Source organism: Pelophylax lessonae, assembly GCF_965119305.1.
Source record: "Pelophylax lessonae genome assembly, chromosome: 9".
Taxonomy (NCBI): domain Eukaryota; kingdom Metazoa; phylum Chordata; class Amphibia; order Anura; family Ranidae; genus Pelophylax; species Pelophylax lessonae.
In genome coordinates this window covers 65,718,662-65,744,054 of record NC_138776.1, presented here as the reverse complement: position 1 = coordinate 65,744,054, position 25,393 = coordinate 65,718,662, and the positions used below count along the sequence as shown (strand labels likewise).

The 25,393-nt window shown below is 43.6% G+C and overlaps 1 protein-coding gene across 1 annotated transcript in view; it reads right to left on the bottom strand.

Annotated features, from left to right (window-relative positions):
* The window catches only part of DOCK1 (dedicator of cytokinesis 1), a 696,032-nt gene that overhangs the window by 6,494 nt on the left and 664,145 nt on the right, over positions 1-25,393 (bottom strand). The window contains exons 48-51 of the mRNA XM_082266717.1: positions 24,021-24,166; positions 14,776-14,974; positions 13,302-13,455; positions 3,809-3,954 (exon numbers count right to left, since the gene is read on the bottom strand). Of these exons, the coding sequence (XP_082122843.1) occupies positions 3,809-3,954; positions 13,302-13,455; positions 14,776-14,974; positions 24,021-24,166 (645 nt within the window). The remainder of the gene's footprint in view (positions 1-3,808; positions 3,955-13,301; positions 13,456-14,775; positions 14,975-24,020; positions 24,167-25,393) is intronic.

Below are 25,393 nucleotides of genomic sequence, written 5' to 3'. Positions count from 1 at the left end.
GGGGAAGTTGAGATTCCAAGGAGGGGGCATTTGCCCCCCCTTGCCCCTACCTGCGGATGCCCATGGCAACAGGGTCATATAATGCATGTCTTTACCTTCACGGTATCCCCCTGGCTGTCTTAAACTATTCCAAATTACCACTGTCCTCTTCCTGCTTTTTCTTAGACCTGGTTCACTCTAGTGTGATTTCAGATGTGACTTGAGTTGCAGGACAATGGAAATCACATTGTTTTCAATGGTGCCCAGTCACATCAATGCAACAAAGCACAATTTTGGGAAGGGTCCTGCTCCACTTTGGTGTAGTTCCAGTATGGTTTTTGCCCCATAGCCTTCAATGGAAACACACTAAAAAAGAATCTCAATGCTTTTTGATGCGATTTCAGTGCATTTTCCTCTGTCACAGCAGACCTTCTTATCTTTGGCTTAAATTCAGAGGGCACAAAATTGCATCAAAATGTGACCAAGTCTAACTACATAATACAGTAGAAGACTTGAGCTTTCGCTAGTTTTATCACCAATTTATCAAAAAAAAAAATTATCGTTCTTATAAAAATTTTTTATGTCATTATTAATTTCGATTGTTTTCATACAATCTGTTTGAAAAATGTAAGCGACTTAATTTTTTTTTTTTAAATGTTAGTGCGCTTTGTACCAGAAATGTACTCCGGATAGAATGCCTGATTTAAACTAGGAAAACCAATACTTTTTTACTACTTTATTGCCTGTAAAATGTGTAGAACTTACACTTGACAAACAATATTGCCAAATGAAAGCCATGTATGTGTGTTCACATACACGCTATGTATCATAAGTAAAAGTCATTGCTGAATTAATGTGTCCAATGCGAAAATGCAAATAGCTCTGGTTAATGACAAGGCGCTGTGTAAAAATAAAGTAGCTGTTTTTAGTCACAGTTCTTCCTGTTTTGAGGATGGTATAGTAATCCTTCAAGATAGGATGCCGCAGATTGGTCAATAAGTAAAGGCATGTCACTTTACATTCACTGACTTTGGAGGAAGTTGGGAAAGTTCTGACAAGTTCCAGCGTTTGCATTGCCTTCCCAGTAGATAGAGATTTGGTGTCTTGTTTCTTCCAGGAGCCCTTTCCCTTTTCAGATGTGGTGAGTCTGCCAGTTCACATTAGAGCCTGTTCTGAGCAGATTCACTGACTCGCACACACCTCGGGGGAGATGGGAACCTTATGTAAAAGGCACATCTGCAGCACAGCAACAATCTGGCCTGACCGCCTTCCTCTAGTAGTCTGCTGCTTGAGTCGAGTAAAACGGACATACAAGCTCCGAGTACGAGGCCTGTGTGCAACACTCTCACTGCAGCTTCCCCGAAAATGCTGCATGATATGACATTATCACACAAGGTGAGATAACAAACATGGAGCTCCAGGCCAATTACAGAGAACGATATGGTAGTAAAATGAGAGGATGCAAATTCCTAAATACAATTAATGAACTCAGAGAATAGAAATGATCCAACAAGTGTGAGGTGCTGGGTCTTCTATTATCAATATCCTGGATTGTAACAGATCAATCCAATGTGTAGAGCTGACTAGCTCTGGTGAGGCTGCTCTCACACTACTAGATAACCCAGGTGGGTGGGAGGTGGATGGGCTTGGAAGTGTCCAAACCATAAGCAAAGTGTGGCACTCTAAAGCCTCTTTTGGACAGATGAGCGGGGGAGCGATACAAATCAGTGGCTGAGCTGCAGTTTGACGGTATGATATGCGAGGATTCATCCATTTACTCTTTCTTCTTTCTACCATTTCATCTTGTTCTTCCTCCACCGCCACCAACCTGCTCAAAATAAAATCATCTTGCAGAAACCCCGCCCCTGTGACGTCATTGCTCCCTCGTCCCCCCCCCCCCATTCCCTGACCTGTGTGCTCAAATAAGGGTTTGGTATGTTTTTTTTTTTCATTGCCCTGGAGTTTCCCCTTTAAAATCCATACCATAGCCATCGGGTATGGTCTTGGGGGACCTCACGCAGTTTTTTTTTTTTTTTTATTAATTTCGGTGTGGGGCTCCCCCTCAAGATCCATATCAGACTCAAAGGGTTTGGTATTGATCTGGGGCTGGGGGCACGCCGCTTTTTTTTTTTTCTAATTCGGCGTGAGTTTTCCTCCATACCAGAAGCAAAGGAATTGTTTAGATTGGTCAAAAGAAAAGTGTCAATAATCTCAAAGTCGGATCCCGTTCATTGAAGTCACATGGAAGTCAGACATGAAGTAGCAGGGCAAAGTCGGATTGGAAGTCGTACTACTTTTGTGTTGGATCAGTGTGAACATAGTCTTACTACTGTTTACATTTGAGTGTATATAATATGTACATTAATAATATGCTATACCCAGTGCGCCATGTTTTAACCCCCTCAATATCAGAATGGTTTCTCATTTCCCAAAAAATGTGGCAAAAATTTAACCACCTTGGAATGTCCGTTACAAAAAAAAAAAAGATCATATTGTAGGTTTTTACACTGTCCTGACATTGGTAATGGATATGTATTATAACAGAAAGTAAGAGAAATGTTTATTTTAATAATTTAGGTACACGGTTACATAACCGAGTAATTGTCAAACTATCACATCCCTGAAAGCTGACCTTGTAATGAAATAGTATACAGGCTGGTACTAAAGTGGTTAAACTGTATTAAGCTGCTTGCCTATCTTTCTGCTTTAAATATAAGACCAAAGAATCCTTTTATATATCTACCTAACACCACCTTGTCTAACAGAACATTGATGTGAGATATTTCACACCATGGGAAGGATTAAATACAAATTTGCAAATCCAAGTCAGCAGATGTGAGGTCTGTGATATCACAGTTTCACTGATGGGTCTATAAATGTCCATAGAATTATTATTTAATCTGGGAGCATTCACTGCAACAACTAACCAAGACTCGGCACTGAGCGAGTAGTATATATTTGTCAGGCTCATTGTCAAAGTCAGCTCAAAAATCTGTGAATGTTGCTGCTTTTTCTTTTCAGGGGGAAAGTTGCCAATGATGGGAAAGCAATCTTGCACTGAGTTGATGGCATTTGAAAACTGCTGGTGACCACATTATTGCGTTATGACTTTTCTGAAGTGCTGTGCACAGCCCGATTTCCTGTCAGCCACCTCAGGCTGGGAGATGGGGATAGCAGTGTCTGCACTGTTCTCTGTATAAACGGTTTTTGTAAAAGGTAAATAACTTACCATTCTCTAAGGGCCCATTCACAACAGAAAATGGCTCCTGTATGATTTTTTTGCAGCACAGAGCCTTTATATCGGTGTACCGCTGTGTACTAGAACACCAGTGAGTAGCATCACACTATAGATGTGCACTGGGCTGCATTGCACTGTATAGGCTCAGCGTCTGCAGCTGTCCACACACAGCTGTCAATCCCAGCTGCAGGAATCAGTAGATTCATGTTGCTGAGATTCACAGTGTGGCTAAACACCTGTGCAAACGTAGCTTAAGGCCACTTTCACACTATCCGTCCGTCGGACGGATTTCTTTTTTCTCAGCGGGGGATCGAGCCGCGGATCCCCCGCTGAGCAGGAGGATGACAGCTGTGTCTCCGCGCTGTGTTTATATCTTGTGTTTGAGGGGTGTTTTTAATGCCTCTCAAACGCCTGCTTTTAATGTCAGTGTGAACTCAGCCTTACTGTGTACCCTAACACTTTACCGTCTGTTATTTCAGAAAATGTAATTCACGGACATTGTTTTAAGCTCACACTAACCACATAGATTAATAATTCATAATAATGCAGCCTAACTACACGTGTGAGGCAGGCTATATGATATAAACTTACCCTCTGGGGTGCAGGTGGTATTGTAGCAGGCTGAATGAACTCCTGGTAATCCATGACATTGCCATAATCTGCTGTACTTCCTTTAAGTGGTAGTGGAGGGGGAATATCCATTGGTTCAGCAGTAGGGACACCATTTTGTTCCACTCCTAGAGAAAACAATTGGGTAATAGTATGACACTGTGTGCTGCAATATATGAATTATACACAAACAACGAACAGCTCTTTCTTACATAAAATTTGCGTTCCCATTCTTCACAGAGATCTATACCTGTTTTGGGTGGCCCAGACGCATTCCATAGAATAACCCAAACAATTGTCATCTTCTTTAATTGTAGTACCGTCTTATGTACTGACATTATATTTTACGCAAGATCAACGCAATTACTAGTGAAAATGACTATGTTTTCCCATCATTACAATTTGGATCATATAAACCCCCTGGGTACACTATTATTATTATACTTAAAAAATGTCCAAAATAAATGCTGTGCTTTGTAAACACATATGAAAGTGTCATGCCTTCTAGCACAAACTGTCATATAACAGGGCTCCGGCAAAAACACCAGAAAATGTAGTTATGTATCACTGCACTACTTCACTATAGGGCACAGGACAGATCACATGCAGTGCAGAAATCCTGGTTCCTTGAAGTCTCACCTCCTCCAGACCACCATACAGACAAGGGGCAGAGGATCTGATAATCCTGCTGAAAGAAGGTAGGAATACCACCTTACCATTGTGCTCCCTAGTCAACACAGTACAGGAGAAACATACAATAAGTTAATTCTATCTTGTTTTCACAGTCTAGAGAATAGGGAAGTTACATGTTAGACGATGGTAGTGCCGAGAAGGACTAGTGAACCCATGGGTGCTTGGAATTGTCAATGGACAAAGACAGAGGCTTTTTTATAGGAGAGTTGGGTATAAGAGTAAAGCGTCTCTGAACAGTTGGATTTTTATTAACAATGTGTTGCTGGATAGAACATTCCAGGGGGTAGGAAGATGCAAAGTTGTAATAAGAAACAATTAATGTGCAAAAGAGACACACACACACAAGAAACTAACAAATACCTAAACATAGAAAAGTGACGGCAGAAAAAGACCTAGTAGTACATCGAGCTCATTTTTTTGGGATTTATATTTCGTTCATTTTATTACGTATAGATCTAGGTTTGTCCCAAGCATATTTGAAGCCATTTTCGATGGACTGTCTCACTACCTCTGCTGGAAGTTTATTCCAAGGATCAACTACCCTTTCAGTAAAATAATACTTTCTAAGATTAGTTTTGAGGCCATGTCCCCGTTTTCTTGATTTTGGTTTCATATTGAAACTGCCCTCCTGAACCTTATTCACAACCTTGATGTAGTTAAAGGTTTTAATCCTGTCTCCCCTTTCTTTTCTTTCCTCCAGACTGTACATATTAAGTTCCTGAAGTTGCTATCAATAGGTTTTATCCCTCAGACCATTTATCATTTTTGTTACTCGTCTCTGGACTCGTTATATCTTATCAATGTCTTTGTGTAAGTGAGGTCTCCAGAACTGTACACAGTATTCTAAATGAGGTTGCACTTAAGATCTAAAATACTTTGCACTAAAGATCTAAAATATGTTCCAGCATCCAATTCTTTCCATGAGATCCCATGTTTACAAATTACACTATCATGTCTCAAAGATAAACACAGAGAGTGAGATGCATTTCTCTCTGTAATAAATATATGAATCAGAAATAAACCTGATCTGGCCAAATGCACTGGAAAATCCATCTTCGTTCATTAACGCAATCCAAACAGCAATTGGAATTCAAAGTACAACAAACCCATACTAACCAATCAGAAATTAGGATAGTAAAAGAGGAATTGTAGGAGTAGTTGCTATGGGATACATCACTTTGCTCTTAGCCAAATGATCCATCATAATATAAACAAATATAATAGATTACCGAAACAAAAAACCTGAGAGCAAAAAATTGGATTTTTTACTCACTGTAAAATCCATTTCTCGGAGTTCATTGATGGACACAGTGCTCCAAAAATCATAACTACTGGGTTATATTGCGTCCTCCAGGATTAGGACTAGGCAGAACAAAAAACACTTGGCTAAGCCCATGAGCTGTCCTCAGCTGGTCTATACCCCCCTCTGCACTCTAGGTATTCAGTTTAGTAGCAATCAGTATTAGAAGTATCAAAACTCCATAGAGGGGTGGGTGCTGTGTCTGTTGATGAACGCAAGAGAAATGAATTTTACAGTGAGTAAAAAAAAATCCCATTTTCTCTTTCGGTCATCGAAGGACACAGTGATCCATAAATCATAACTACTGGGACGTCCAAAAGCAGTGCCAAAAGGAAAATGAGGGGTGGAGAAAATAACCCAAGGCTAAACACAAGAGCCCTTAACCAGGACACAGGAGCCTTAAATGGGTCACAGGAGCCCCATCTAAAAAATAAAAATGTAAAGAAAAAACACCCCTCAAGAGGAAACAGCCCCTCTTAAACAGCAGCCTGCAAAACCTTGAGGCCAAAAGAAGCATCCGCAGATGCCAAAATATCAACTTTGTAGAATTTGGTAAAAGTATGCACCGACAACCAAGTGGCCGCATTGCGAACCAGAGATATTGATGCTTGATGACGGAAGGCCCAGGAAGTACTCAAGTAGAATGCGCCGTAACAGGGAAAGGAGCAAAAGGCCTGGGTCACCGTCTGTCTGATCCATCTGTTTTATTTTTTTGTAGAACCTATTACTTAGTACCCAGTGTTAGTGGCCATCATCCCGATAGATAGATACAAAGGAAGTACACCCAAGGATTATGGGACTAAAACACTGAAAAAAGGTGCAGAATTGTGTATATAAAATCAAAATTTTATTACATAAAGAAAGAATAATTGCACAAACATAAGTATGACCAGCACAAAGCTAGACATAGAAAAACTTTAAAAACCTGCAAGTGAAGACAGACCAGTTTCCATACAGAAGACTCTAGGGTGTCATTGAAAGAAAGAACCGGACAGGACCCTACGTGTTTCGAGTTGTAAAAACCCTTCTTCAGGGGTCAACCAGAGTTCAATGCACAATGTTTACCCAAGGAAGTCCTCTTTGTAGGGGTGACTGGGCTGTCAATTAAAATTGGTATCAACCGAATGGGAGATGTCTGATCACGATCGAAGACACGGTTCAATGAGAAGGAGAGTATTATAGAGATGGCTGGCAGTTAACAAGAAACATGGTCGCCACAATGATCCATTGTTGGTCCTAGACGGTCCCCCTGGGGTGAATGGGCCAGTATGGTGTCTTAGTAGTCACTCTTGTGAATAGATATTGCTCATGGCTAGAGGTAGGTAGAGTATATAAGAGTAGCAATTTCAGACATGGGCAATACCCTAGGTCCTATCCCTATGAGATCAGGCAACCTCTGAATGAAGGTACGAACTAAAGAGTGGATGGCTAAGGGTCACTGATTGCCAAGGCAGACACCTGGCCCTTGATGGTACTCAAGGCCAACTTCTGCTCAACGCCCTGTTGAAGAAAGGCTAAGATCCAAGCCACAGAAAAGGAGCGAGGATGAGCGCCAATCATCTCACTCCAAGAAATGTATGCTTTCCACCTATGATAATATATCCTACTGGAAGTCAACTTCCTTACCTTCACCATAGTAGAGATCACTGATCCAGACAAACCTCTATCCCTTAGTACCTGGCTTTCAATAGCTAAGCCATTAAAACCAGAGTAAAGCAGGATAATAGATTAGCCCTTGGGATAACTGGTCCTCTCTGAGATCCCCAAGGGATGTTTACAGCTAACCGGAATGATTGGAAGACCCTCATCCTTGATTCCTTGCAGGAAGAAACTTGAAAAGAATATACTGGCCTTACCGTACCCCGGGATGTCTGTGGTGTCTGCCAGAGGAACCCATGACCTTGCCACAAACCTTGGTATCATCCTGTGGAGCCGAACCTGCTGAAGGAGCTGCATACAGGCCTGTGCAAACAGAACTGTCTTTAAGGTGGACACCACCAGACCCGGAACCTGTATACAAATTGGGAGAGAAGAATGTCTTTGTGACAACAGTCGGTGAATCATGGCCTATGGTTCCCAAAGTTTGTCCAGAGGAAGGGCCACTGTCAGTGGCGTAACTAGAACCTTCAGGGCCCCGATGCAAGAAACCATAAAGGGCCCCCCGGACGAGACCCTTCCCTCCCAGCCTGGTGGTGGAACGCCAGGGCCGGTCGCAAGTGCAATGTTTGTGCGGTAGTTCTGCCATTGGTGTCAGTAGTTTTTTTTTTTTTTATTACATTTTTCTACCATTTGCTTTATTCTATTTTTTTTTTTTTTTTTTTTTTTACAATATTTTTTATTAAATATTTTTTACAATTTTTTAGGAGAAATATCAGGAGTCTAAACAGACCCCTGATATTCCACCTTTGAGACACATCTTTCCATCTCCTTCTCTGAAGCCTCACAGAAGCTGCACAGAATAAATGGATAGGAATAGCTCTGTACAGAGCTTCCCATTCATTCACATCCTGAAGCATTGTAAATACTGTTTACTATGTTTCAGTTATGAATAGACAGAGTCAGTGATCGGTATGGATCACCGACTCTCCATTCAGAAAAGGCTTCATCCTGACAGATTCCCTCCTGAAGTAGCCAGTGGGAGAGGGGAAGGGGGAACTTTGCAGAGCTGTAGGGACGAGGGGGGGCAGCAGAAAGAAGCTGCATAGGAGGAGCTGTGGAGGTAACTGCATATAAAAGGAACCAATCTCTTAATTTCCCCCGCTTCTCCTCCTCTCCCCCCCCCCCCAAGCATTCAGCGGCTGCAGGAGGAAAATGGAGAGACGGGTTCCTCTATGCCGGTGTTTCTCCATCTTTTTCCAGTCAGGGCATCTTGAAAGTATTTTCAGTCTGGAGGCCCCCCAGTCTAAGGCTTGGTTCACATTACTCCGTGTCACAGAATACGCGCACGTGTTCCTGACACGCAGACAAACATGCCAGGGTGTCATTCATTCTTATTGGTACCCCTACACATTGGCAAACATGTTTCATTTTTACTGCAGCACAATAAAAAAAAAAGGGAATTTTTTCCCCTGCGTTTCTATGGGGTGGCCCACTGAAATGAATTTGCTGCCCTATACACAGCACACAGCTGCACAGATGTGAACCAAGGGCCTGTTCACATGTGAGGTTGAGGGGTGGTAATACCACACGCTTTAACTGTGTTTTACCAACCCCAGCTGTTCACCCTGTAGCTGCAGAGACAGCAGCTGGGGGTGGACACATACTGTGGCTGGTATACCCCCTGGTGAATGGGGCTGCACTACAACCACCCCACAATTGTGTGCATTGTACACAGTTACAGCATAGTGATGATGCATTAGGGCAGGGGTGGGGAACCTTTTTTCTGCCAAGGGCCATTTGGATTTTTGTAACATCATTCGGGGGCCGTACAAAATGTATGCATAAATGTAACAGGCATTGCTTTGCGGCAAAAAAACGCTGTAAAACATTGCCTGACTGAGGTCACAAAAGTGTGAAAGGGGCCTTCAGTAATCAAGGTATAGTGTGCCCCCTTTCAATGCAGACTGACCACAGTGTGCCCCCTTTCAATGCAGACTGACCACAGCGTGCCCCCTTTCAATGCAGAGTAACCACAGCGTGCCCCTTTCAATGCAGAGTGACCAAAGCGTGCCCCCTTTCAATGCAGACTGACCACAGCGTGCCCCCTTTCAATGCAGACTGACCACAGCGTGCCCCCTTTCAAAGCAGACTGACCACAGCGTGCCCCCTTTCAATGCAGACTGACCACAGCGTGCCCCCTTTCAATGCAGAGTAACCACAGCGTGCCCCTTTCAATGCAGAGTGACCAAAGCGTGCCCCCTTTCAATGCAGACTGACCACAGCGTGCCCCCTTTCAATGCAGACTGACCACAGCGTGCCCCCTTTCAAAGCAGACTGACCACAGCGTGCCCCCTTTCAATGCAGACTGACCACAGCGTGCCCCCTTTCAATGCAGAGTGACCACAGCGTGCCCCTTTCAATGCAGACTGACCACAGCGTGCCCTCTTTCAATGCAGACTGACCACAGCGTGCCCCCTTTCAATGCAGACTGACCACAGCGTGCCCCCTTTCAATGCAGAGTGACCAAAGCATGCCCCCTTTCAATGCAGAGTGACCACAGCGTGCCCCCTTTCATTGCAGAGTGACCACAGCGTGCCCCCATCATTGCAGAGTGACCACAGCGTGCCCCCTTTCAATGCAGACTGACCACAGCGTGCCCCCTTTCAATGCAGAGTAACCACAGCGTGCCCCCTTTCAATGCAGAGTAACCACAGCGTGCCCCTTTCAATGCAGAGTGACCACAGCGTGCCCCCTTTCAATGCAGAGTGACCACAGCGTGCCCCCTTTCAATGCAGACTGACCACAGCGTGCCCCCTTTCAATGTAGACTGACCACAGCGTGCCCCCTTTCAATGCAGAGTGACCACAGTGTGCCCCCTTTCAATGCGGAGTGACCACAGCATGCCCCCTTTCAATGCAGACTGACCACAGCGTGCCCCCTTTCAATGCAGAGTGACCAAAGGGATAGGGGGGACCTTAGGTAATTTGTACGTCACTCGAACCTTTGCAGGAATTATATCCATGCATGGAGACTCAGGGCCTAAAAAACCCAAAATGGACAAACTTTGCCCCCCTTTTTTGGTACCCCCCAAAAAGAATAATTTAGTGGATCCCCTCGACACTCATGAAAGAGGTCCACGGGGCTGGAAATCCACAAAGATGTCCCCCCACCCCAGTTATGGGTGAGGGCAGACCTTCATGCTGAGGGGGTCTTGTCTGCGGATCCAGAGAATCCAGCTCTAGGCTTACCAGACCAAGGTTGCTTGGAACCTCCTGCGAAAGACTTGAAAGGTCTATTACCCTTGTCTGCAGCCCCAGGAGCATGAAAAATTTTCTATGGGCTTAGAAGGAGGGCCCACGTTTGCAACGAGGCTCCTTCCCTTTCCCAGACTGTGGCAGGAAAGTACTCTTCCCCTCCGTAAAACCCTTAATGATGTCATCCAGAGTAGCCCCAGACAGGCAATTACCTTGAAAGGGCAGATCAATGAGAGCATTCTTGAAGGCTTGGTCTGTGAACCAATTCTTAAGCCACTGCACACGCCTAATCACCCCTGCTGAAACAGAAAGTTTGGACAGCACAGGAGCTGTATCCAAAGCTGCATCACAAATAAGCAGCAGCCCCTGAACCAACTGGTCCGCAAATCAACATAAGCAGCGGGAACCTGCTCACTTCCCAGGCCCTGGCGCAAAAGCTTTGCCCATTCAGTTAGGGTCTGAGACACCAAGATTGAGGCCAAGACTGGTCGCAATGCCAAACCAGCCATAGTAAACAGGCTGCACGCCACAGCCTCCGCTTTCCTGTCAGCAGGGCCTTTAAAGGATGGGAATCATGCTGTTTTTTTTAAATGTGAAAAACGGGGGGGTCCAACACTGGTGGACTGCTCCACTTTGTTAAAAGTGATTCCTCAAAGGGGTAACATACTGAGAAACGTTTTGGGACCACAAAAGGTTGATTTGGTTGCTCCCATTCCTTATAGATAAACCTATAAAAATAAGGAAGATAAGGAAACACCGTAATCTGTGAGAAGTGACTTGTGTTTATCAAAATACACAGCCACATCCGTGGCCACATCCTCCATGTTTAAAGTTTCACGCGATGCAGTAATGTGCAGTAAATGCATCTACCAGATTTTTCATTCGCTGCTATGAACATGGAGGAATCATCCTCACTATCAGACAGGTCGGGGGGTGTGATATCAAGTCCCCCTGGACAGGCCACATCCACGGCGGCATCAGGCTCAGAATCAGATGAGACAGACTGAGCAAGGGAAAGCGGGGGACGCTTCCTTCTGGCCCTTTCCCACACGCCACTTCCATCTGTGATTCCAAGGTCTGTAGGACCACCGTCAGCGCAACCATGGGAAGCTGGAGTTTCAAGGGACCTGCCACCTCCATGAGGGGATCAGTGGGGGAGATGTGACCCGGAGTCTCTATAGAAAAAGAGAGACCCTGCAGTACAAAAAGGTTTTTGGTACTACTTGAGGCTCTACCAGTGCTCAGAGTTCCTATCAGCAAAGAGAGAGAGATACAGGGACCCCCTTGGACTCGCCCTACCAGCCAGAGGTGCGCCACAATTGGGACTTAGAAACCACCATGGACGCCATGGCATATTTCATATATTATGGGAAGAGAAAGAGAAGGAGCCCCGGAATCTCCACGCGGTTCCGGCCATCTCCAGCGTCTCACTGGACTAAGGGAAAATGGCCGCTGTGACATCACGGGCTACACAAACATGGCCGCCAGTTGGAGACCAGCCAAACCAAGAGAAAATGGCCGCCGTGATGTCATTGAGCTTCTCAAACATGGCTGCAGCGGATGCAGAGCAACATGCTGCCAGGATCCTCCCTGCACCTTCTGCACCGCTGCGCCCTCTGCAAGCGGACCCCCCTCAAGGTATTATACTCTACCAGGCAGGGCATACATTAGGGGGACTCCGCTGAACACTTTGCACTGCTGCACTGGGACCCCCAAACTGCACTATATCTCACACTGCACACAGTAGCCATGTATCTAGGGGTCCTCCACTGCGACCTCAGCACTGGGACCCCCACAATCCAAGGTACTGCACCCCATACCGCCAGGGCAGGAGACACACCTCCCCAAGACCTTTACAGAAGGGGAATGGCAGGGGAGACACCCAGGGGTCTCCACTGCCTGCCCTGGAGCCCCCACCAGACTCTAGGTGCAGGACATCCATGGAGGGGGGGAAAGCCCAGCTCAACTGAGGGACTTTATGAAGGAAGGAGGGTACCCGTGTCTACCCCAAACCACCCAAAGAGGTCGAGTGGGACTATACTTACCACTTCATGGTGTGGGTGACGCTCCAGAAAGAACTCCTCGCCACCAAACTGGGGGAGCTGTCAGCCAAGAAGGCGATGCGACTCGGACCTTCGCCCGTTCGTATGCAGCCCTGCAAGACATTTAACTTGCGGCCAGGCTCTTTCTGTGGGGCTATGCCATGGCTGACATAGTGCGTAGCTGTGGTCTGCATGCATTTGCTGGCTGTAGTGGGTAGATTATCCAGCCTGTTACCCAGCCTGGCAGTTGATTGCAGATTCTCCCACAGAAACATAGTAAAAAAGATGCATGGAAGGAGAAAAAATAGCTGGGACCAAGAGATCCCAGCAGGGAGCCTAGGTCTTTACTCCTGACTAGACAGATTCAAACTGAATACCTAAAGCAGAGGGGGGGGGGAAACATACCAGCTGAGGATGGCCCATGGGCCTAGCCAAGTGTTTTTTGTTCTACCTAGTCCTACTCCTGGAGGAGGCGATAAAACCCAGTAGTTATGATTTATGGAGCGATGTGCCGTCGATGAGCGAAAGAGAAAGCTGTATTCTATGATAGAGAAGACATGAGAGATAGGTGGGTTGTAATGACTCACCGAGTGATGAATTAAATGTGAGCCTGGCTCTGGGGGTGACAGGTGGTTGTGGTTGCTGCGTTGAGGGCTGACTTGGAGATACAGAGAAGCGCCTGTCACCAGTAACCGTATTCAGGACTTGACTCCTTGGTCTCTGAGGTCTTAGTGGGCTTATCTAGAACAGAAAAACAAAGGAATTAGCAGATATGGAATGGCCTAACTCATTACATTAATAGGTAAAAATGGCAATACCTAACCACCTCCTCCCCACCACCGATTACCACCAGTAATTTCCCTTGTGACTGACTCTTGTCATTTTAAGGGTTTCCTTTACAAACACTATAGGTTTACAGCAATATCCTGTAAGTTAAGTATATACCAACCATTAATGCTCTGGCAGTGTTAAGTCCTGGTAATTTCTCCCTGTTTGTGCTCTGCCTATAGTATTATGCAAAAAAAGGCATACACCAGGTAAGCTGCCAATCTAATGGGCGATTTTTTTGTCAGTTTGGACTTCACCGGCTCAATGATTTGGGTATTTAGTAATAACTCTTAATATTCCCAGAATATCAATGTTGACAAATCCAAGTCTTCTAAATAGGTTTGAAGACAGGGTCAGGAGATATATATAAGCATCAAATGTTATAAATCCTTACACGCACCTTGTCAAGTATCCTTAGGCCAGTGATGTGCCGAGCTTTGCCATCACTGTCTTAGGTTAACCATACCTTATCCCTGTAGAAAGGAAAGGATTACTGCTACTCCTGACCAGCCCAGGTGAAAAAGCAATAAGGAACGGTCTTGGCCTACATGTCTCCACCACATTGCACACTCTGATGCATTTCGCCCCGCCCACTGGAGCTTAGTCATAGGGCTCTATAATTACGCCCGGTGGGTGAGGCGAAATGCATCAGAGTGGGTGGTGTGGTGGAGACATAGCTAGGGCACTCCTTATTTATTTCACCTGGGCTGGTCAGGAGTAGTGGTGATTCTTTCCTTTTTACACTTACTAGTGCCCTGCATTGGTATCAGAATAAACCTACACCCCATGCTCTGGGACACAGGGATACGCTTTCACCTCTACTTTGCAGTGCAAAAAGCAATACAACAACTCACCATACCTGGTTACATTTCTCTCATTCAGGCTGAATATAAATCAACTGATTCATCCATCCACACTAAACAGTATGGAAGAAGGAATCTGCATCGCCAATTCAGCAAACTGCAGCACCACTGGCTGCATGAACTCCTGAAAAGTGATTGCATCCTATCAGATGCAGTCACTGATCAGCCAACAATATTCCACTTTTCTGATTTAAATGGACTTTAGCTGAGCCTGGTGGTGCTGACAGGTCCACCTAAAGCTCAAATTTTGGCAGATTCAGCAGGAATCTGCCAACATTTGGGCTGTGGATGGGGGGCTTTAGTGCTAACGAATATGCAATTGTGTAGAAACTGCCCTATAACAAGGAGAATGTGCTGTAACATGACTTACAGTCTCTGAAAGTATAACAGCCTCAGACTGCTGGGGTGGAATGTCAGTTGCTTTAAACTCTTTATCAAATATCTCCTGGTGCTTGCTGTTCCTCTTCTCCTTCTTTTTCTCTTTTTTCTCCTTATCAAGATCATCTCTGTCCAATTTATCTTGGGAGCGAGAATGCATCTTCTTTGGCAAGAGAGGTTCAAGCACAAAACTGCAAACAGAATGTTGGAAAGAATCAATTAGATGCTGATTCAGTTTACACGGCCGGAGGATTCTGGGCTGCGTTAATCTCTACGGTGTCATATTTGCTTTAGAGATGGTGAGCTGTGCTTTATCTTTTCATACATTTATGTGGCTTCACACACCAAGCTAATACACTTATGTATGCACACTTATCTTAACTATCACAATAGGAAAAGCTATCGGTGGCAGCGCAGCAAATGTGCTGGCTTAGTTGTAGATACCGAGCTAAGTAATGACCAAACATTACAGCTCAGCCTACAATGTCAATTACACAAGAGTTTTCTCTCAGCTTTTATTTCATTTTGTATTACATCCATTTATATATGGTGACATACTCTGCAGCTCTTAGCAGAGAACACAGAATTACATCAGTCCTTGTGTAAATGGAGTTTACATCCCAACATCCTCAGCAGAACATACACAATCCATGGATTTGTTTTATACCAAATTCTAATGCTATATGGCCCCAACAATCCTTAAGGGTCAAAGTAAAAAAAAAAATCCTATTAATGCTGTGCTGAAACACAACTGAATCTCTTGACCATGTTTTCATGCCCGTGCATAAAGTGACAGCCAAACGATTTACTGGTTAACATTTTGGGGGAGATTTATTAAACTGTTGCACACAGAATCTGGTGAAGCTGTGTATAGTAACCAATCAGCTCCCAGCTTAATTAAACAAGCTAAAGTTAGAAGCCGATTGGTTACTATGCACAGCTGCACCAGATTATGTATGCATCAGTTGTAGTCAACTCTCCACTTTTTTTGGTAAAGCCTTTTCCTAGAAGAATCTGCTTGCCTACCACCCCTTCCCTCTCACCCCCACCCCTTACCTTGTGACGCCAGCTATACTCACCTAAGTACCCTGTCCAGTTGGGGGACTGCTAATCCAGTGCTGTGATGCAACCCCCCCCCCCCCCAGAGATCACCATTGCCTATGCTAATGTTAGTCTTCTCCTTGATCCTGACAGGACCCTGCTGCAAGCAATCCAATAGGACATGCCAACATCATACAAGCAGTGACTGACACAGGCAGGATGGGGTGGAGCATATATCTGACTGACACCGTACTCCATTTTGAATGGCCTGGGAGGTCATGTAATTGCTAAAGTGACATCACATGAAAAGAGATGTGCTTGTTTTAGTTCCCCCCAACCTCCAACCTGTAGTGTGCTGCGGGGATTATAAAAGCTATCACGTGACCAAGAAAGCAAACTGTGCATAGTAATATAGTAATACATGGATTGCTTATTAGGCTAAATGGGGAGCCCCCCCCCCCCCCCCGCCAGAACACATTGCTGCCAGAGCTGATTGGCTACTGGTTGGATGCAGATTTTCCATAAGTACTATTCAACAGAAGCTGGTCGTGAGACCAACTTCTGTTGGACAGGCAACTGTACACAATGTTCGAATGTCAGTTGGTTCCTGCTGAACGGCCGATATTTGGGTTGTGTGTACTTCGCTTTAGCTAGGGTAATTTCCTTTTTTTCTTTTTTGAATACCAAATAGTTAGAGACTGGTGGGTAGGGGGTGAATTTATCCCAAAGTGGGGCTTTAAAAAGCAGGTGTATCTAATAAAGAGGTACTAAAGGGCTCTTTTATAATAGAGAGCAGATATCGCAGTTATCCTCTGCAAGGTTACATACACAATAGTCTATATTTTGAGGCCCATTCATAAAATGTAAGTCATGGTTAGCCTGAGGAACCTCTCAAAGCCCTTGTATTTTAGTATTTTTAAAAGAGTAGTAAGGATGTGGTAAAGTCATGCCACTAATATATTTATGTCCCGCTAAGTCGACTCTATCTATAACAAAGATTTAACAAGAACTCGCCTATATCTGTGAGCATGAAGTAACATGCACTCACTCCTGAAAAGGAGTTCAAAGCAATTGCCTTTTATATCTGCATGCCTTTTTTATTTGTCTTAGAGTAAACCAAAGAAAGTGAAAAAAAGAGATACATTATTTCCTGTTCCACAAAGATATTCTAAAATGGCCAGGACAGATTTGTTTGGTTGCGTCATGTGCACCACACTGAGCATGGACCAGAGAAAGCAAAGGAAAAAGAGTTGTCTGAGGAGATCAGAGGGAAAGTTGAAGACCAGCATGGCAAAGGTAAAGATAAGACCATCTCCAAACTGCTTTTTGTTCCTGTGACTACAGCAGAAATATCTGATCACACCATTTATTATTTTTTTAATGACTGGGCTAGGAGGATACAGTGCTGAAGGAAAAAATATAAAAAACAAACTAGAATTTGCTAAAATGCACAGTAACAAGTCACAATGCTTCTTTGGATAGTTGAAACAAAACTGGAGCTTTTTGGCAACTCACATCAGCTCTGTTCTTAGACAAAAAAAATATTCTTTTAAAGAAAAGAACATCATACCTACTGTGAAACATGGAGGAGGCTTGATTAGGTTTCTTGATTACGTTTTGGGGCTGCTTTGCTGCATCTGGCACAGAGTTGCTTTGATGCTGTACATAGCACAATGAAAGCTCAGGACTAAGGAATTCTGGACCAAAACATCATACATCCCAGAAAGCCTGGGGCTACTCTTCAGTGCATGCACCATAGGATCAGGGGAGCCAGCTGTCACTTCCAGGTTCTTGAAGCTGGCCTCCTGATGATGCGCGCATGAGCGTAATTGGGAGCCAGCTGCAAAAAAAAACCTGGTAAAGACAACAATGCACCAGATGGCTTCAGAGAAGATGATGCTGGCGTGGTCTGACAGTGGCAGCACCCTACAAAACACAAGGGTGAGGGGCGAGAGAGATGTTCCTCTTTATTGTACATCATCACCTCTGTCCAATTAGAAGTGGAAATACTGAACTAGGAAGTAGCAGATTGGTCTGCCACACTGGATCTGTTTTTTGGATCACAAGGTGAGCTGAGCAGGATTACAAATGCTCTGGTAGGCAAGATAGTAGAGATAATAAGAAAAAAAAAAAAAGAGTAAAAGGTATGATTATTCACCCAGATTTTCACTAAACGCAAGGGTAAAAATCTTCAACACATAGTACACATTTATGTACAACACAATTATATGTAAACCCGGGGCTTTCTTTCAGCAGGAATGCAGTTAAAGCACCTCCAGCATTGTAGGTAATGGCAAGGGTTGCTGGGGTGTGCTATGCTCATGCTATACGTTATTCTGTTACTCGATAATTTGTTTCTAGTTTTGTTAGTACTTTAAATTTTAAAATAAAAAAAAAAAAAATCAATGAATAAAAAATACAGCCTGCATAGACAACTCATTTTTGACAGCAGTACAAAAATATGCATTAGAGTGCAGACATGTGCAAATGTAAACAGGCCTTACAACTGAACATGTTTGTAATTTTAACTTTAAACACGCCTTTATTTAAAATGCTCTAATGAGCCTGTGGAGTTGTACACCGTTCTTAATGAAGGTGATGGGAACACGACTCCTTAGAGCTTTCACTGTTACCGAACAAAGGAGCCGTGGCTGATTTACAGTTACTCCACCATCATGCAGCTACATAATCGCTCTGCGTTCCGCAAGGCATTTATTTTAAAATAAAGAAGCCTCTTTTGGCTCATTTGAAGTGATGGAAGGGATACAGCCAGGGTTGCACGCATAGAAAACACGAGCATTTTGAAGCCATTTGGTAAGACGCCATTGTCAATTCTGAAACCTCTTCTGCTGAGTTCACTGAAATTGACGAGAGCCGGGTGAGGTGCCAAGAAGACAAAGTCCAATATTAGGAATTCCGAGAGGCAAACTAAACATTTGAGATATGCAAAGGGGTAGGGAAAAAATCTGCCTTTTAACTTAAATCAAGTGCATCATGGCTGGGTCAGAGCTAGGCGTGTGATTATGCTTCCAGAGCTGCAACAAACAGATGGAGCAAATATTTGACCTCCCGAAATGTCAATAGGCATCTGTGAGTCTACAAAGACACTGCAGTCGAAGAATGAGCAATCCTTTTCAAGCTGCTCTAAAAAAATGTTTGTTTGCTTGGTATTTAGAGAATTACAATATAGTAAAAATCAGCTGCAGAGAAAAAGGCAACAGAAAATGATATATTAGTTCTTTGGATAAAAAACAGATGTCCCTCAGGGGTGGGGCTAGTCCTTGTGTCTATCACTGTCTAGAAAGCAATATGTCTGTTCCACCCTGCCATGAGAACCTCTCATTTTATTAATTTTTTATTACAGGTCTTTACATATGATATACTGTATAAGACATATTTCAGCGCCAACAACTCTTTACATACTATACTTTTACATCAGTCCCTGCCCTCAAAGAGCTTACAAAGTAGCGTCACACATACTAGTACAGCCATGGCCAAAAGTTTAGAGAATGACACAAATTAATTTTCACAAAGACTGCTTCCTTATTTTTTATGATGGCAATTTGCATATTCTCCAGAATATTAAGAGTAATCCGATAAAATGGAATTAATTGCAAAGTCCCTATTCGATATGAAAATGAACTTAATCCCATAAAAAAAACATTTCCACTGTATTTGTGCAGAAGGCTTCAGGGGTCCTAAGAAAAGTCCAGCAAGCGCCAGGGCCGTCTCCTACAGTTGATACAGCTGCGGGATAAGTTTGAATTGCAGAGGTCTTTAAAAAGAAGGGTCAACACTGCAAATATTGACTCTTTGCATAAACCTAAAGTAATTGTCAATAAAGCCTTTGACACTTATGAAATGCTTGGAAGTTCCGCTTTATACCTGCTCCCACTTCTGGTTGGATCACCACGGCAATCCACGGGAAGTTCAAATCCAACCCCCCCCCCCCGCCACCATCCTTCTGGGATACGTTACAGGTCTCAGAAGGCTGCGGGACCATTCACAAAGCACAGTGAAGCTCACACTTACACAGTGTCCAGCCGGCTGTGAAGCCAAAAGGATTTACAGCTGGCTGCAAACAGTAAACATGCCGGCAGCAGGGACCAGAAGACCAACGAAGAAGCAGTTTGAGTGAGCACAACGCTGGATAGGCAAGTATCATTTTAGCCCCTGGCTCACTGTGTGGTGCAAACCGAGCCCGTGCAAAATGAATGGGCTCAAATCGCACTGCAAAGAATCGCATGTGATTTGAATAGGAATGCGGTGGGATTCCTGTCCAAATCACATGCAGTGTTCCACATCGCACAAGTGTGAACCCACGCTTAGTTAATGTCAACAGCTACAATATTTGTAGCTGCTGACTTTTATTCATTTTTTTGTTTAATATAGGATGAAGAACCCCTTTAAAGACTGAGAAAAATGTAAGAAATAAAATAGCTGTTCATTAAATACTAGCTCTTACAATAGCCCTTAACTATGTATTATTTATTTATTCCTAGTATATTGACCCAAATCTGTCTTAATAGCGAGCTGGCACCTACCACATGAAAGTTGAAATCAGGCTTATAGTAGGAGTGCCTTCATTAATAGCAGATTGTGGCAAGTAATGTAATCTTTTGGGGAGTTACAAGAAGGAGAGAAGCCCCAGGGTGGCAATAATCGCTAAATAAAGGTTGGAGTCAGAGGTGTAGCACAGGGACTACAGAACTGAGAGCGGTGTGTGTTCTAACTTCATATTTAGCTGGTTTGTTGGAGATAGATGCCCTTTAAAAACCACTCCAGCAGATTCAGTATTGTATACTGTTTGTGTGCATGGAGGATGAACACATTCCATGATTGGGGTATTGTAAGTAGCTGATTCTAGAATGCAGAGGATCAGCAAGAACTTGGCAGCCAGTCATTGGCCATATGCATGCTGTATGTCAGCTGGACTATCAGTGTACCATACTTAAAGCAGAATAAACAAAACAGAACGGCTTACAAGTATTGAAACCATATGCTTTCTAGCAATCCCAGAGGATATGTGCAATAAAGTGAGGGATCAGATGGTGATTGTGCTGTGAAAATAACTGAAAACAAGCATAGCTGGGTATGAAAAGGTTGTTTGTAGGTTATTTTCATCATGAAAACAAAACGTGCTCACCAAAAATGTCTGTTTAAAACACCTAAACGATTGTGTGTGAGATATATATATTTATTTTGTTTAAGAACATTTTTCGTTGTAGCAAATCCGCTGTAGAAATTTACCATATTTCTCCTGGTGACTAAGGGCTCGCTCACACTAGCTTGAATGGTAAGAAATTGAGTTTTACCTTTCAGGTTAGTGTCTGTGTGAGGTCCAGCATAGAGCAGTGCTATGTACTTTTTAATACATTGCAACATTTACTGTATATATTTTTTTTGGTTATCCTTTTTTGAAAAGTCACATGGGGGTTGATTTACTAATATTAAAGAGTGCAAAAACTGGTACAGCTGTGCATGGTAGCCGATTCGCTTCTAACTTCAGCTTGTTCAATTAAAGCAGAGCTCCATCCAAAGGGGAAAGCTCAGTTTCTCTGCCCCCTCCACTGCCACATTTAGCACCTTTAGGGGGGGAGTGGGTACCTGGTTCTGACGCGGTGAAACTGAACCGGAACTTTGCCCCCCCCTCCTTCCGCCGCAGCCTTCTGGGATACTTCAGAGGTCCAAGAAGACTGCAGCGCATTCACAAAGCGCTTGCACAATCGGGAACTGGCTGTGAAGCCATAAGGCTTCACTTCGGTTTCCTTTAGTCAGGATGGAGGCGCCAGCACCCGATAGTAGTTTGAAGAATCGGCTCGGGGGAGGACATCACCGGATGCCTGGACAGGTAATTGCGCTAATGTTAAAAGTCAGCAGCTACAGTATTTGTAGCTTAACTTCTAACTTTAACTTTTTTTTTTTGGGGGGGGGCTGGAGCTCATCTTTAAGCTTTGACAAAAAAAAAAAAATGGAAGCCAATTGGTTTCTATGCAGAGCTGCACCAGATTTTGCTCTCTACATTTTAAGTAAATCAACCCCCATGGTGACAGTTGGGTCTTGTCGCAGCAAAGCAGCTCCGAGCATTGTGTTGCACCGATCATCACACCAATGTTTTCTATGTGCACTTTTGGGGACTAGCATTGATCCACTGTGCAAAGAAGCCATTAACCACACCAAATCTAAAAAAGCCTTAAAGGGGATGGAAAATCTAAAACTTTGAGATGTCATCAGAGCAAGAATAAAAGGAAAATCCTCCTGTTGGTCAACAACAGAAAGTAAAGGGAAATCATCTCAATGAGACAATGTGAGGTTTTACATTTACTTTTAATTTCTTATTTTTCTGTATAATTCATATAAATGAGAGGTATATTAAGTACACCTTGCTAGTACTGAGTTGGACCCCCTTTTGCCTTCAGAACTGCCTTAATTCTTCCTGGCATAGATTCAACAAGGTGTTGGAAACGTTCCTCAAAGATTTTGGTCCATATTGACATGTTGGCAAAGTTGCTGCAGATTTGACCATCTGTGATGCGAATCTCGCATTCCACCACTTCCCAAAGGTGCTGTATTGGATTGAGATGTGGTGACTGTGGAGGCCATTGGAGTACAGTGACCTCATTGTCATGTTGAAGAAACCAGTGGTGAGATGATTTGAGCTTTGTGACATGGTGCATTATCCTGCTGGAAGGAGCCATCAGAAGATGGGTGCACTGTAGTCAAAGGCATGGACATGGTCAGCAACAATACTCAGGTAGGCCGCGGCGTTTAAACGATGCTCCATTGGTACTAAGGGGCTCAACAGCCCAAACTGTTGATACAAGGCAGGATGGATCCAGGCTTTCATGTTGTTTACGCCAAATTCTGACCCCACCATCTGAACGTCGCAGCTGAAATCGAGATTTATCTGACAAGGCAACATTTTTCCAATCTTCTATTGTCTAATTTTGGTGAACCTGTGTGAATTGTAGCCTCTTTTTTCTGTTCTTAGCTGATGGGAGTAGCACCCTGTGTGGTCTTCTGCTGCTGTAGCCCATCTGCTTCAAGATTTGATGTGTTGTGCGTTCAGAGATGGCATTTTGCATACCTTGGTTGTAAAAAGTGGTTATTTGAGTTACTGTTGCCTTTCCATCATCTCAAACCAGTCTGCCCATTCTCCTCTGACATCAACAAGGTATTTCCATCCACACAACTGACGCTCACTGGATATTTTCTCTTTTTTCTGACTTTTCTCTGTAAACCCTAGAGATGGTTGTGTGTGAAAATCCCAGTAGATCAGCAGTTTTTGATATACTCAGACCAGCCTGCCTGGCAACCAAGCCATGTTCGAAGTCACTTGAATCACCTTTCTTCCCTGATGCTGATGCTCGGTTTGAACTTCAGCAAGTTGTCTTCACCACATCTAAATGCCTAAAATGCATTGAGTTGCTGCCATGTGATTGGCTGATTGGCAATTTGTGTTACCAAGCAATTGAACAGGTGTACCTAATAAAGTGGCCGGTGAGTGTATGTAAGTACAACCCATTAAAATGGGACATACTTACCTCGAGGTTACAATAACTTCAGAGGATGCATACTTCCCGAAGATCATTTCCCTTTATAGAACCACTCAAGTCTAGAATATAGTTAACAACTCCTCAGCTTAAAAGATCACTGAATACAACCAAATACATCATTTAAATGCAATGGAAAAAAATATATGTAGTTTCAGGGACCTGACAGCCAGAAAATTCCTGTCTATGCCCCCCTCCTCCATTACATAATGCTAAAATGCAGAATCACCCAATGCACTTATTTTTTCTTTTCTTTCCTACCCAAGATTCGGGGGGGGGGGGGGGGGTTACACATGGGTGCTCAAGCTATGTGATGTGGTCTGTTGAGATGCAAAGTAGTGTTCAGAGAAGAGGTATTCTTGTACAATTATAACTTTAAAATACACAGAGCAGTTCTTGAAAAAAAAAAACATTTTTGTGCATCAATTATAAAAGAGATCGACACTATGAGGGGGATTTACTACAACTGGGACCCACAGAATCTGGTGGTGCAGCTGGACATAGTAACCAATCAGCTTCTAACTTCAGCTTGTTCAATTAAGCATGGACAATACAACCTAGAAGCTGACGTGTATCGGTTTTAGTAAATCTCCCCCTATATTACTGCTACTATAAAATAGGCCAACAATATAGGGCTACATACCCATCAGAACCTGGTCTTGAAGGCGTACTGTCCGATGACACAGAGGAGACGGACACAACTGATAAAGGTCTGGATGATGACGGCATAGTAAAAGATCTAACCATAGATCTGGGTCTATTCCCCCTCCTCTCATCGTTGCTGCATAACTGAAAAAAATAAACAAGACAAATTAATGAGCCAATCTGCGTTCTCTAATTGAATCAAAGTGCGTGTCTACCGATAACATGGCTCCTATTAAAGTGATATTAAACACTCAGTTTTTTTTAATCACATCAGCTGATTTATTCACTTACTGAGTATGCAGCATCTTTATCTTTTAATCCTTGTCTGTGTTCCAGTTTAAATTGGTGCCATGACTGCTACCCCAGGTTTCCTGTGTCAGGGTGGCTCCTTTCTCTTGTAGAGACACCCTTGCATGCACGGACTAGAGTCGAGTCTACCTACACTGTGTGCATCAATAGCCATAGCCTAGGATGGCAAGTGACTCCCCTGCTCCTTCTTCCTCCAAGCTAAACAGATGGCTCCAGACTGCACTGTTGACCATTACCTTTTTCCTGTGAAGACCAGAAGTTCAGGGAAGCAGCACTGAGAAAGCAGGAGCCAGCAGCTATGAAAGCTGTAAACTGCAAGAGCTAGGTTGAGAGGTTTACTGGGGGGAGTAAGCTGTGCAGCTCTTAATAGTACTTTAAGATTATAAGGAGTTCTGTGATTGGACAAGGGGCGCATAAATGTCACAATCTCCCCTTGAAAGCAACAATTTTCATAACAAAGCAGCAGCCATTAGTAGGGCATACCTCATTAGAGGGTCATTACTCTTACCTAGCTAATGACCCAGTTATGTTTTTCCCTGGAGTTAGAGGAAAAGTTCACCTTCTGGAACATGTTACATGCTCTACCCGTAACATGTTTCCTCTCCTGTAGCGGCTCAGTGACCCTGTGTGGCAGCAGTACAGGGAGAAGTTCTCCGTACCAGCTATCACTTTTCAAAAAGAGCGAGGCTGTGCGGGGATCCACCCACACGGCCGTATCATTCATTTACTGAGTTCTGTGAATAAACGGACTACAAGTATGGAATCCTTTGCGGCTGTTGGCTTGTAGTTCTCAATGAACTTCAATGGCACTGTTGTACACTGTGGTAGTACACAATTCTTCCTGTCAGTGTGAAAAAGCATGCACATACGATGTACAACCAGACAGCTTACACTGACAGTCTGCAGGAGACCTGCATGGCACCATCAATCTGCTGATAACTGGTGCAATGCTTTCCAGGCTTCTAAAGAAAAAATAAATAAATGCACTTTTTTTGTCCTGCAAAAAATTGTGCATTTATTTATTTATTTTTTTAAAGTGAACTTATCCTTTAAGCAATAAAA